This window comes from Macrobrachium rosenbergii, chromosome 43, assembly GCF_040412425.1.
Source record: "Macrobrachium rosenbergii isolate ZJJX-2024 chromosome 43, ASM4041242v1, whole genome shotgun sequence".
Lineage (NCBI taxonomy): Eukaryota > Metazoa > Arthropoda > Malacostraca > Decapoda > Palaemonidae > Macrobrachium > Macrobrachium rosenbergii.
The window spans coordinates 10,824,282-10,837,835 of NC_089783.1; the positions used below are offsets into that span (position 1 = coordinate 10,824,282).

Below are 13,554 nucleotides of genomic sequence, written 5' to 3' on the forward strand. Positions count from 1 at the left end.
ACTCATTTCTCCAATCAACAATGTTGCAAGGGTTATTGGCCATCATCTTAGAATATTGCCTTTGTTAAAAATAATATTAATTGTAACTATCTGTCATAATATACTTAAATACAGACACTACCCTGCTTACAAACTTTCATCTTATGAACTTTAATGTATACAAACAGACAGGGTCACAAGTTAAAATTATCTTCGGAGCACTCCCCTTTGCCACCCAGAAGTTCAAATTTTGCTCCGTGTGCCTATTCTGCTAGTAAGAATTTTTGCGAAGAACAAAACATGAGGAATATTATCTTTAGTATTCTCATGATTAACCACAATGTAGTTAATCATGAGAATATTTGCTCATACTCTTGAAATATTCCTACTTATGTCTATCTTTTCGATTTAACTCAGTCTGTGATGAATGCTCATCTTCTAAATTTCCCATTTTCTATATTTAGTAAAATTTTTTTCAATCATGCTGTATTACAAAGAATTATTTTGGATGTTAGAAAGGTAAAAAGAAGAAAATAAAACTTAAATTCAAGCAGCATTCAAAATGTAGTATTCTTTTTACCTTTCCAGCATCCAAAGTAATTCCTTATTATACTGTGTGATCTAAAAAAATACATACTAAATATAGAAAATGGGTATTCATCACAGACAGTTAAGTCGGGAAGCTGGAAATTATTTTAAGAAAAAAAAAAAAATGAACAAAAATTCCCTTGAGTGTAAGAAGAATACATGGTAGTTAATCACGAGAATATTCTAGATAATCAGGGAAGGGGTTAAAGGAACTGGTTCTTCTTCCTCGTCATGTTCTTTGCAAAAATTCTTACGGGCAGGTCCCTGGAGCAAAATTTGAATGTAAACATGCAAAAAAATTATGCACTACATACTAAAAACCAACACACAAACAAATCAAAGATTCGAATGGCCTTTCGGAACGTAACTTGTTCGTAAGTAGGGTAGTGTCTGTACAACTTAGGAAGATGTAAAATATATTAAAAGAGTGATTAATAAAGGGTCTTGCACCTACGGGAAAGATTGCTTGTAGCCTACTCTTTGAGTTGCACTAGCTGCCTATTAAAGCTAAAATAATGTTGAAAATACTTGTAATGACTCATCAAGCTAACAAGACACGATGGCCAAAGTATTTGAAAGATTTACTGCTCTTAAGGTAGCTAAAAGAAAAAGAATTTTCGTTCTAAAAAAGTTACTAATCTTGCCGAAGTTACCTAGGTCTGGAATTGTTATTTCATTGTTGTATGTTTCTTTGGGACTCCCATAGGGAATGTGAAAGAAGATTTGATTACTTTAGTAACGGCTTCTTCAATATACAGTACATACATACATACATACATACATACATACATACATATATATATATATATATATATATATATATATATATATATATATATATATATATATATATATATATATATATATATATGTATATTAGCTGACCAACCCGGCACTACCTGGAAAAAAAATGAATAACAACCTACAAGTAGGCCTGTTAAAATTCTGAATAACAGTCTATGGGCAGAGGGTAGGGGAGGGGGAGGGGGAGGAAATGGGGTAGAAAGAGGGGGAAAGGGGAAATAAGTGAGAAGATAGAGGAGGAGGGGAAATGGGGAAGGGGAGGAGGGGAAATGTAGGGAAGTGGAACGGAAGGTGGAGGGGAGGGGAATGGCAGGGTGAATGGGAGGGAATTAAGGGTGAGGGGAAGGGAGGAGGAAGGGATAGGGGTAGGGGAAAGGGAAAATATGGAATGGGGAGGGGAACTGGGAGGTGGGGGAGGAGGGTGGATGAAAGATAAAGGGGGGAAGGAAGTTACGTTCCCCTATTGGAAAAGAATAAGCGACATCACAGAACAAAGACAATAAATCAAAGATCTTATACTTCTATGGGTCGGGTGTGCCTGTGTATTTGTGTGAGTTTTGGGGGGAAAGGTCTGCCGCCCTTTTAACAGTAGACGGACCTTTTATAAGTTATGTGAAATTTATTTCACAACGAATCGAAGGAGATTCGTTCTAGATGTGATGATGGTAATACATCAAGGTACTTAAGAATTTGTATTTTATTTGTAATTTTTCAGTGAGGGGGGCAGATCTGTCGCAGAAGCATTTGGTGTACTAATATGCATATGAGAATGGTGTTGAATTAGTTTTTAATCTCCAAAGTTATACCCTACCAATTTTTTTCGTGGATTAAGTTCTCAGATATGATGATGGTAATGCCACAAGGTATTGAGAATTTGTATTTTATTGTCAAAGGTATGATTAAGACACGTTGGGCTTCAGATGAACACTGAAAAAAATGTGGTAATTTCGACGCGAGTAGTTTCTTAATAAGGGGGTAAGCCTGTCACAGAAACATTTGGTCTGTTACTACTTTTTTTTCGTGGTGAGAATTGTAAGGTCTGACTGGTGTGGTGGAAGAAGTTATATTTTGAATTACATTGCTTTATAACTGAATGAAAGTAATTATAATAGTCAAACACATCTGTTTAATCTTTTGGATGTACTAAACTGATTATAGTGTTTGTAGTGGGAGGAGTTTAATGAAATCATACGTCTGACAGCACCTGGAAAAAAAGGTGGAGCATCAGGTGAAAAATGATAATTAACCCAGAAAGCACTGAAGGAAAAGGTGACATAAAAACGAAAATCTCATTTATTTTGTCTGTGTTTGTATGTCTGTCACGGGGTAGGGGTTTGATTTTGAGTTACAAACCTTTCTGGAGTGACGTAGAGGCTGTGTGCAAAATTTTGTCTGGGTCTGTGAAGCGGTTTGGATTTCTATAGAATCCAAACTATTGCACAAACATTCATTTATATATATATATATATATATATATATATATATATATATATATATATATATATATTTATATATATATATATATATATATATATATATATATATATATATATATATATATATATATATATATATATATATATATATATATATATATATATATATATATATACACACATACACACACACACACACACACACATATATATATATATATATATATATATATATATATATATATATATCTATATCTATATCTATATCTATATATATATATATATATATATATATATATATATATATATATATATATATATATATATATATATATATATATATATATATGCTTAAAAAGCACAGTAGATGCATCGTGACTTCAGTGTATAAGCGAATCCCAAAGGAAAATGGCAGGTAGAGGTTTTCAGTAACAAGAGCTTTCACTTTTAATAATGCATCAACTGGGCACAAAATGTGGCCAAACGATGCGCTAACAAACGTGAAAGCGATTGGTACTGAACTTCCGCCTGTCATTTTCCTCTGTGATTTGCTTATACACACACACACATACATACACACACACACACACACTCATATATATATATATATATATATATATATATATATATATTTCCCTCTCTCTCTCTCTCTCTCTCTCTCTCTCTCTCTCTCTCTCTCTCTCTCTCTATCTCTCTCTCTTTATATATATATATAAATAAATTTCGGACTCATGTCGGGATCGAACCCAGGTCTTTCAAGAGGAAGGCAAGGGCGCTATCCACTAGGCCAAACAAGTCTAAATGAAGTTGGAACCTGAGAGCAACTGCACCCAAGGAATTACCTGGGCAAGCTAACAGCTTGCATACCAGCGAGTTTTCCCCAACTTCCCGACTCAGCAATGACCCAATAGACAACATTTCATTCGAATTATCCCTTCTGGGTTCGATCCCGACATGAGTCAGAAATTTATTTCTGTTCCACACGTGATTGTGTGTTGATTATTTCTATCTTATTCACTCAGAAGGGATAATTCGAATGAAATGTTGTCTATCGGGTCATTGCTGAGTCGGGAAGTTGGGGAAAACTGGTTGGTATGCAAGCAGTTAGCTTGCCCTGGTAATTCCTTGGGTGCAGTTGCTCTCAGGTTCCAACTTCTTTAAGACTTGTATGGCCTCGTGGATAGCGCCCTTGCCTTCCACTTGAAAGATCTGGGTTCGATCCCGACACGAGTCAGATATTTATTTCTGTTCCACACGTGATTGTGTGTTGATTATTTCTATATATATATATATATATATATATATATATATATATATATATATATATATATATATATATATATATATATATATATATATATATATATATATATTACTAATACGACCTCATTAGAACTGGATGGTCTATAGCAGAGATATTTATTCAGGAAAAGTTACAAGCTTTCTAGGACTAACAATCCTCATTGTTAAGTATCCGCAGAATGACCGGACACGTAGTCCAGCTGTATTTATGTGTGTAGGGGAGTGGATTAAAGTCCTTGTTTTTCCAATTCTGCGTGCTGGCTTCTTTAGTCCTTTGATTATCCTCCTTCTCCTGTGTGACCCCACCCTCGTGGCCTTGGTCTTTCTCTATCTGCATTGCCCATGTGGTCTCTTTGTTTTTGCGTTTCTTTTCTATTGAAGAGTATATGATATATCTTGATAGGCTGTCTTCAAATCCGTTTCCAGTATTGCCTGCCATTACTTTGTTCATGCATGTTATGAAGGCATTCTTTACAATCAGTCTGGCTTTTTTGTCAGTGTTCCTGTACAAAAAATTCATATTCTCCCAGTCTATTTTGTGTTTTTTTTTCCCTAGCAGTGCTTGGCAACTGCTGATGTCTGATTGTAGTGCCTTATGTTTCGATTCTGTTGTTTTCCTCGTTCTTTGCTGTATTTGCCGCTTTCGCCGAAGTAGCGCTCTTCACAATCTAGACACGCTGCCATGTATACTTCCCCTTTACCACTTTCCTCTCTACCGAATTTTTGTTTTTAACTATTTTATTCCTAATGGTGTTTTTGTAACTGCCTATCAATTTGAGATTATCTTGCTTCCTGTTGATGGGTGTAATACTGTTGTTGTTCGGGGTTGTAATTATTTTTTTCCCCTTCAAATGTTCCTTTTCTATCCCTTCCCTCTCCCCAAAATAGTTTTTTCTTGCCTTAATGTATGCCCGTTCCCACCAGTACTTAGGGCATGCTAATCTCCTAAAACTCTGCCTCAGGTATTCCAGCTCTTCATCTAAAAATTCGGGACTGCAAATCCTATAAGCCCTGATGGGCAACCCTGTCATTACTCCCATTTTAATTTCTTTCCTATAACTGGAGAACATATGTATGTATGTGTATCACATAAGAACAAATACAAATATATTATGCCCATACTTGCTTTATAGTGTAGGTGTACTTTGATTCAGCAATCTTGCTAATGCATCGGATGTGAACACAGCGAGTGCTTGATATGGTAGTGTTAGCTATTTTTTCGCCCAGAGACTGAAAATTTTCGTTTGCATTTTAAATATGAAGTTCATGCGTTTTGTGAACATTCGCCTTGCTCGAACTCAGTGCCTTAAGGCGTGATTGGGGCATGGAGGCGATTTTCCCCCTCAGGCGTTATGACGGGGTGCGTCCATGGGTGCGTCACCGCAAGCCTTCTTGCAATGGAAATGTGTGAAGATTTTTTATTCTCATCCGAACTTTGATTTGCAGTGTTTTGTGGTGTGGGTGCAGCCTAGCACAAAGAAGCCGTGATGGTCAAACATATGGAAAACGATGTTTCCCCTTGCTGAGAGGATGTTTTTAATGGACCCTTGGTGGATTTTGGATTAAGGATGTTCAGGTGTAATGAGCTTTCGAAATGGTGCATTTTACGGTATATGATAATGACAGAATTTATGACTTTATTAGTGATGATCATGTCGTTGAAAAGGCTAAGATAATTATGTGATGACTGATAAGTATTTTGGTAGCAACATGGTTTTAGATTTACCATTTGGTTTACTTCCCGCCATGTTTTTAAGATTCTGTTTTCTTTGATCTATTTTTGGTTTGGTTTTTGGGAAGTCAGATTATTGACTCACCCCTCCTAGACTAATTAATGCCACCCCTCCTAGATTAATTAATGCTTTGGTTAGATTTTTGATTACAAGTTCATTTTTGTATCTCGGCATTTGATTCAGTGGCCTAGTTAATTACTAGATATGATATATATAGAAAAAGAGAGGTGGAATCAGTTTTCTTCTTGAGTTGACCAGGCGTGTAGGCAGAAAAAAAGATAAGTTACGCCATTATAGGCATGATGTATGAAGTGGTGCGTGTCTTCTTTGTGTGTACCTTAGATTTTAAGATTTCCCCTTCCCTCTTTACCAGTACATCCAAGAAAGGAAGTTCTCCCTCCTTCTCTTCTTCTATTGTGAACTTGATTTGTTATTTAGTTTATTTATGTTTTCTAGGAACTTGTGCAGTTCTTCCCTTTCTCCCTTATAAATAATCAGGATGTCATCCACGTATCTTAGCCATTTGATGATGCTAAGTTCCCTTTATTTAACTTACCCACCTCTTCCATTTCAAACTATTCCACGAAAATGTTAGCTAAGATCGACGAAACACTCGAACCCATAGCCATGCCACTTTTTTTATGTAATGGTTTTCACCCGACTTAAACACATTGGCACTGAGGGCCGCTGTCAACAATTTTATCAAAACGTCATGATCTCAGTCACATGTGTGAACCCCTTCCTCCATACTGTTTTTTTTATTACGACCATTGTCTTCTTGACTTGTACGTTGTAAACAGGGAAGTTACATCCAAACTCGCATATTTACAATCTTTTACGTTAACTTCAGATAACTCATCTATAAGGTTCATGCTATGTTTTAGATGCCCTCCAGATACTAAACCCACCCATTTTCCCATTATGTTGGAAAGAAATTTCTCCAGCCTGCTCTGCTCTGTGGTGATCTCATCGATGCCACGATCAGTCTTAGTGGACACCCTTCCATACGGATCTTTGGACTGCCATAAATAAATGGGATCTTTGGACTTTCCCCTGATTTTACTCTATGTTCTCGTTCTTTTCTTTTAATTTTGTCCTGGATTTTTGTCAAAGCTTCTCTTACTTTTTTACTAAAATTGCATTGTACTCCCTTACATCCAGCTTTTTATTGCAAACCTCGTATGTCTTTTCATCCTTTAACAATTGTTCTAACTTGTTTTCGTAATCTATGGCATCCATTGCCAATTAATACATAGTGTACATATGTTCTCCAGTCATAGGAAAGAGATTAAAATGGGAATAATGACAGGGTAAACCATCAAGGCTTACAGGATTTGCAGTCCTCAATTCTTAGATGAAGAGCTGGAATACCTGAGGGAGAGTTTAAGGAGATTAGGATACCCTAAGTACTGGTGGGAACGGGCATACATTAAGGCAAGGAAAAAACTATTTTGGGAAGAGGGAAGGGATGGAAAAGGAACATTTGAAATGGAAGAACATAATTACGGTCCCGGACAACAACACTATTACACCCATCAACAGGAAGCTAGATAATCTCAAATTGATAGGCAGTTACGAAAACACCGTTAGGAATAAAAAAGTTAAAAATAAAAAGTCGTTAGAGGGGAAAGAGGTAAGAGAGGAAGGTATACAGTACATGGCAGCGTGTCTAGACTGCGAAGAGCAGTACTTGGGCGAAAGTGGCAAATCCTGCAAAGAACGAGGAAAACAACATATACAAAACATAAGGCACTACAATCAGACATCAGCAGTTGCCAAGCACTGTTGGGAAAAAGACCACAAAGTAGACTGGGAGAATATGAATTTTTTGTACATGTGCAAACAATGTCATGGCAGTCAACACTGGAAACGGATTTGAAGACAGCTTATCAAGAAAAATCATATACTCTGTAATAGAAAAGAAATGCAAAACCACAAGAGACCACAGGGAAAATGCACATCTGGAAGAAGCCACAGGTAGAGAAAGGCCAAAGTTACGGGGGCATGGCCACACACACACACACATATATATACATAATGTTATATATATATATATATATATATATATATATATATACACACACACATATATATATATATATATATATATATATATATATATATATATACATATACATATACATATATATATATATATATATATATATATATATAAATATATATATATATATATATATATATATATATATATATATATATATATATATATATATATATATATATATATATATATATATATATATATATATATATATATATATATATATATATATATATATAAATAAATGACAAGATGGCAGTTGATCACAACATCATAAAGACAAGGAGGTGGGGAAGCACACCATAAAACGTTCATGTGTACCCTTTACTGAAACGTTTCTAACCTCCAGGCTTCATTTTCAATCTATAATAGACAAAATAAAACCTTGAAAATATATATATAAAAAAAAACATAATAAATTTCAAAGAAGTGAAGGTTAACATTATATACAATTTAAAATTAAGTTAAAATTACATCGAAAAATATATAAGGATACACGCAAAGTAAATTATAAGAAGCAAAGGTTAATATAATTTACACTAAGATTAAGATGGAAATATATTATAGAAAATGACCAGTAAACTCGTAAAGAGGACCAGCCATAAGATATGTTAGAAGACGACTGACAAGGAAACAGGGAAAGACGTGTGGGGACGGCTCAAGAGAGATAGAGAGGAATGGAGACAGACTGCTTGTTTAAGGGGGGAGCAAGATGCTTAATGAATAATGACCCGGTAATGGACAAAAGTTGTTGGTTAGATGCCGTGCCTAGAGTCTCAATGCCCTTATATTGGATTTCGCTTTTGCACTTCTCTGTATGTTCTCTGATGTTAGAGAACTCAGGAGATGAAAGTTTGTTGCCTGTTCAATAACTAACAGCATTATGGGTGTCAATCTGGACCTTGAGTAAGCTTAGTGTGGATGCGATATAGATTCCTCGGTCGCATCGAGGACAAGTAAATATATAAACCACATCTGAGGTCATCAGTGGATATAAACGGTCTTTAAAATTGAACAAGCGACCTTTAGGTAAAGGGTTTGTAGGGTTACTGTTAAGTTTTAAAGCTGGGAAATGACTAGGTACTAGTATAAGTTTATTGAGGTCTTTTAAAAATATATTGCGGTGAATGAATATAGGTTACACGAGGACAACTTTCTTTTCATTTAATGATTTTCTGAGGTATTCCGAGTAATCTTCATTGCAATTTGTTTCATGTCTGCTTAAGATATTGCTTGAAAAATAAAACATAAACGTCGATTCTTTGAAGTTCTTACCCTTGCCTATCGATATTACTTACAGTTTTGACATATTATGGTCGATTTATTTAATAAAGTAACTGACACTGATAAATAATAAGGTTACTGGCAGACTACCATTAAATGAGAATTAGTACAAAACTGAAACTATTAATGCAAAAACGAAGAAGGATGGTCGAGCGTCCTGTCGTATCGATGAGCCAGTATCCACTTTGTGGGTCCTGCCCGCAACGAGCCCGTGTGACGTCACTGTCTGTCCGCCCTATCTATCCTGAACTATTTTCCTCTTGCTCCTACTGATATCAGCGAAAAAGCATTTGAGTTCCTTTTTTTTTGTCATGTTTCCATAAGTGTGTGTCAGATGCTTCACCAAGAAAGACTTTCCAAAAGCCCTTGATATGCCTGTGTCCGGTTTTGTTTGCATGACGTTTAATTTTCGACAGTATATTTAAAATTAGCTACCTCATGTAACAACAATCTTTTTTAAACATGTCTATTCTCGAAAAATTATAATTCTTATCAGCAGTGAAAATGGAAAAGTCACTACATATTTTGGTTTGTGTCTAAAGTCCAGCATCAAAGTATAATCATGAGAGCCTTACGTGAAACAAAATGTTATACTCGATAGGTTCATCACTTTATTATGGTTAAATTGTCCCACGCACTATTATTTATTGACTTATGTAACTTCTGTTGGAGTGTTCTTTGAATGCATCGCATTGTTACAGGATGTAGGCCTGAGAAGGAAAAATAAGAGATCAGATACCTGTATATGTCAACAAATGAGTCAATGAGACGAAATTTGTCCTATTCCGCAAGGGAGCTGTCATAATTTACGTATTCAGTCCTATCCCCGAGGAATAACTCCGGACACCTATATTAATGAGAAAAATGAGAAAAAATGACAGGAGATGTAAGTACAAACATGCTGGACAAGAAATTGAGCCATGAACGGGATAGGTGTTTGACAACACGGAAGGAAATAGGCAGAGACTATAGCGAACAACTGTTGGTTAGAATATGTGATTTAAGGGCGGCTGAAACAAATGCAGCAGTTCAGTTGACGTTTTATGATTTTTCTTCGCAGCTGTCTACCCCTAATTCTTATAAAATATATATATATATATATATATATATATATATATATATATATATATATATATATATATATATATATATATATATATATATATATATACATACACACACACACACACACACACACACATATATATATATATATATATATATATATATATATATATATATATATATATATATATATATATATGTGTGTGTACTTAAATAGGTATTTTTCTTAAATGATCAATAGAGAGCCTCGGAAAATACTATTTTATTTCTCAGTGAACACTCCATATAAATACATAGTCCTAAGGACTATTTCACGACTTTTCCCCTTCAACAACTACGTTCCTAAAGTTTTTTCCATTTTCTATTGCATCTTTTTTATTTACCCTTGTTCTTTCTCTTCAACATCAACTCTTCTTGGAGTTCCTCCTTACCCTTTCCTCCATCCTCACTCCTTTATCCATCATCGAATAGAACGTGTTTTCGCCAAGTCTTCATTTTTACACCACTTTCACTCTTCCTGTTTTTCTCCTGATTTTCTTTATAATCCATTTGGTTCACTTTTGCTCTTTAACATCACTATCATCATTCTTCGGACATTTTCAAGAAAACACTCTTACTTCCGTCAGCACAATACCTCAGTCTTAACTGGTATATATTCTTCTCCCTGTAATTTTGATTTCTTATTAAGTAAGTAGAGGTAAGATTCTTCGTTAAGAGCATTAAGGCAGACTTGCCATAATCTTTTAGGTGAGGTCAGAAGGGCGGAAAAGGAACTCAAATTTTATTTTTATTGGCCTCCAGAGGGCTCTAACGCTAATGAACCAGAGTTTAGGGGATTACAGAAAATTGAGAAAACTTTCATGTCACAGTATTTTAAAAGCTTCTCTCTCTCTCTCTCTCTCTCTCTCTCTCTCTCTCTCTCTCTCTCTCTCTCTCTCTCTCTCTCCTCATCGTCATCTCTTCTTCACTTTCTGTTTCTCCTCAGTCATCGAAGGGTTTGAAAAGGGAGAGCTAAAAATGGCTTATCCAAGAATAAGTTTTTCGTTTCTCAGCATTCTAAACATCAGTTAATGTCAAGCACCGTACAATCTGAGATGTAAACCTTTCAAGCAATGTTCGATGTACATTTGTTAAATTATCTGTAGCGTTGAATACTTGAAAAAGAATGACAAAACCTGATTCATGAAAATTGAAGCTGCTGATCGTTCACAGTAATATTTACGTAGGGCTAAACAAAATCTTTGGGAGTCTGTTGTTAATGGCCTTGATATTAGATTAATATTGATTGAGTAAATGAACGATTAAACAGAAAGCAATATTTTTTTATATAAATAAGCGAGTTCGTAAAAGTATCCACGCACTCAAACGTGTCGGACAATGGATTCCCAAACGAAAATTTCAACTATGGAGAATATGTTACCTATTCAGGAAAAATGGGGTAAAATACAGTAAATTATTACAATAAAGTAAGTTGCTATTTTTCAGTTCATTTTAATTTCGAATTTTATCTGTAATAGCCTAAAACTATTCCTGAAGTGCTATCAAAGTTTTATAAAACATTCCCAGTATGGTACATAACTTTACAAGAATAATTTTTGTAATTCCAACAAAAATCCTTGAATAGATGTTCACTGACACTCAAACATATTTAGTCACTATGCAAAATCTTAGATGAAAACACTTTACGATTTGACTACATTTATGTATAACATTTGGAAGTTTAACACTGAGCAGATTTTTTTTCACAGTTCTTTATCCATGAATACTGACCTCGATTATCTTGATATATTAATCCCTTCGTCGTCCATGTATTTCATCGCAATGTATTTCTTACTACAGAGAAAAAAAAAAGATATTTGTCTGATTACCTTTTACCTCAGTGAGAGAAACCAATCATTGCTCCCTCCTTGCTTTACAGAGCATAAACGTTTAGGTGTTGTTAACGTAACACAAAATTACAGTGCTCATTTAAATCAAATCTCGGCCATAGTAGTTTTTTAGGCAGCGTTTGGATGTTGATGCTTATAAGATTAAAATGGAACTGTAATGATATTTTGATGATATTTATTTTCCTTATATAAATATATATATATATATATATATATATATATATATATATATATATATATATATATATATATATATATATATATATATATATATATATATATATATATATATATATATATATATATATATATATATATATATATATATATATACATACATACATACATACCCACACGCATATATATACACACACATTCATACATACATACATATGAATATAACCCTGACAGGTGATTTACTGTATGTATTAAACACCACAGGGGCGTCATGACCAGTGTTGCCTTTATTGCCGAGCCATCTTCAGAGGACTGTTACAAAGTTGTAGAAATTCACAACATATATGCTAGCAAGACATTACACACAAACAATACAGACGGTCGTGTGCGTGTGAGCAAAGCCTGGAACGAGTCCATACTCATTTTATATACTTCAAGCATTTTGGAATACCGTCAACACTTAGTCAAATACAAACTCACTCCCATAAGTGTGTGTCAGTTTTCTAAAACTCGTGTAAACTAAAAAGCTGAGGATTGTGTATATAAAATTCCAGGTTGCAAAATATGTGACAAATGCGTACTAACAAGCGCCAATGAACACATTCACATGTACGTCCACGCACACACACACACACACACACGTAAATGCATTTCCTCACAGATTAATGAAGAAAATGATCAGATGTGTTGCGAAAGGCCCTCGTAAATATGAATGAAGGCAGACGTGCTCGTGAGCATACACTCACTTATGCAACCGGAGCGCAATAATGTTGTATCACCTGACGTTTACTGGCATTTTGAAACACACGTCTGCATTCAGAAAGAGAACAAGTAATATTTTGTTGTAGAGGTTCTTAAATATAATAGAAATATAAGAAAACTTACAAAATTTCTTATTTTTCAGCCTACTGGCTGGAATAAAGTAATTGACTTTACAATAGAGTTGGATAAGAAGACACAAATCTCTTAGGGTTAATGCTAGAAAAATCTTCTGAGCACTAGATAATTTTTGAATATATTCGCAAACTACCCTTGTTTAAATGATGGCCGGTCCCCCCCACCACAACCCCTTCCTTCACTCCCATTCAGAGCTCGCATGTCAATGCTGGGTGAGAAACATGTCAGAAAGTTTTGGTCATAATCAAGCATGAACATAAATATACGAGAAGTATAATAATGCCGTGTTGAACACTAACGTGTTTAATTGCTTTCTTAATAAGATATCACTGTCCTCT

General features: G+C 34.6%; 1 protein-coding gene across 1 annotated transcript in view; it reads left to right on the forward strand.

Moving 5' to 3' along the window:
- The window catches only part of LOC136829000 (uncharacterized), a 22,105-nt gene extending 8,816 nt beyond the window's left edge, over positions 1-13,289 (forward strand). Inside the window, exon 3 of the mRNA XM_067087394.1 lies at positions 13,224-13,289. Coding sequence (XP_066943495.1) covers positions 13,224-13,289 — 66 coding nt within the window. The remainder of the gene's footprint in view (positions 1-13,223) is intronic.
- Positions 13,290-13,554: the final 265 nt, after the last annotated feature.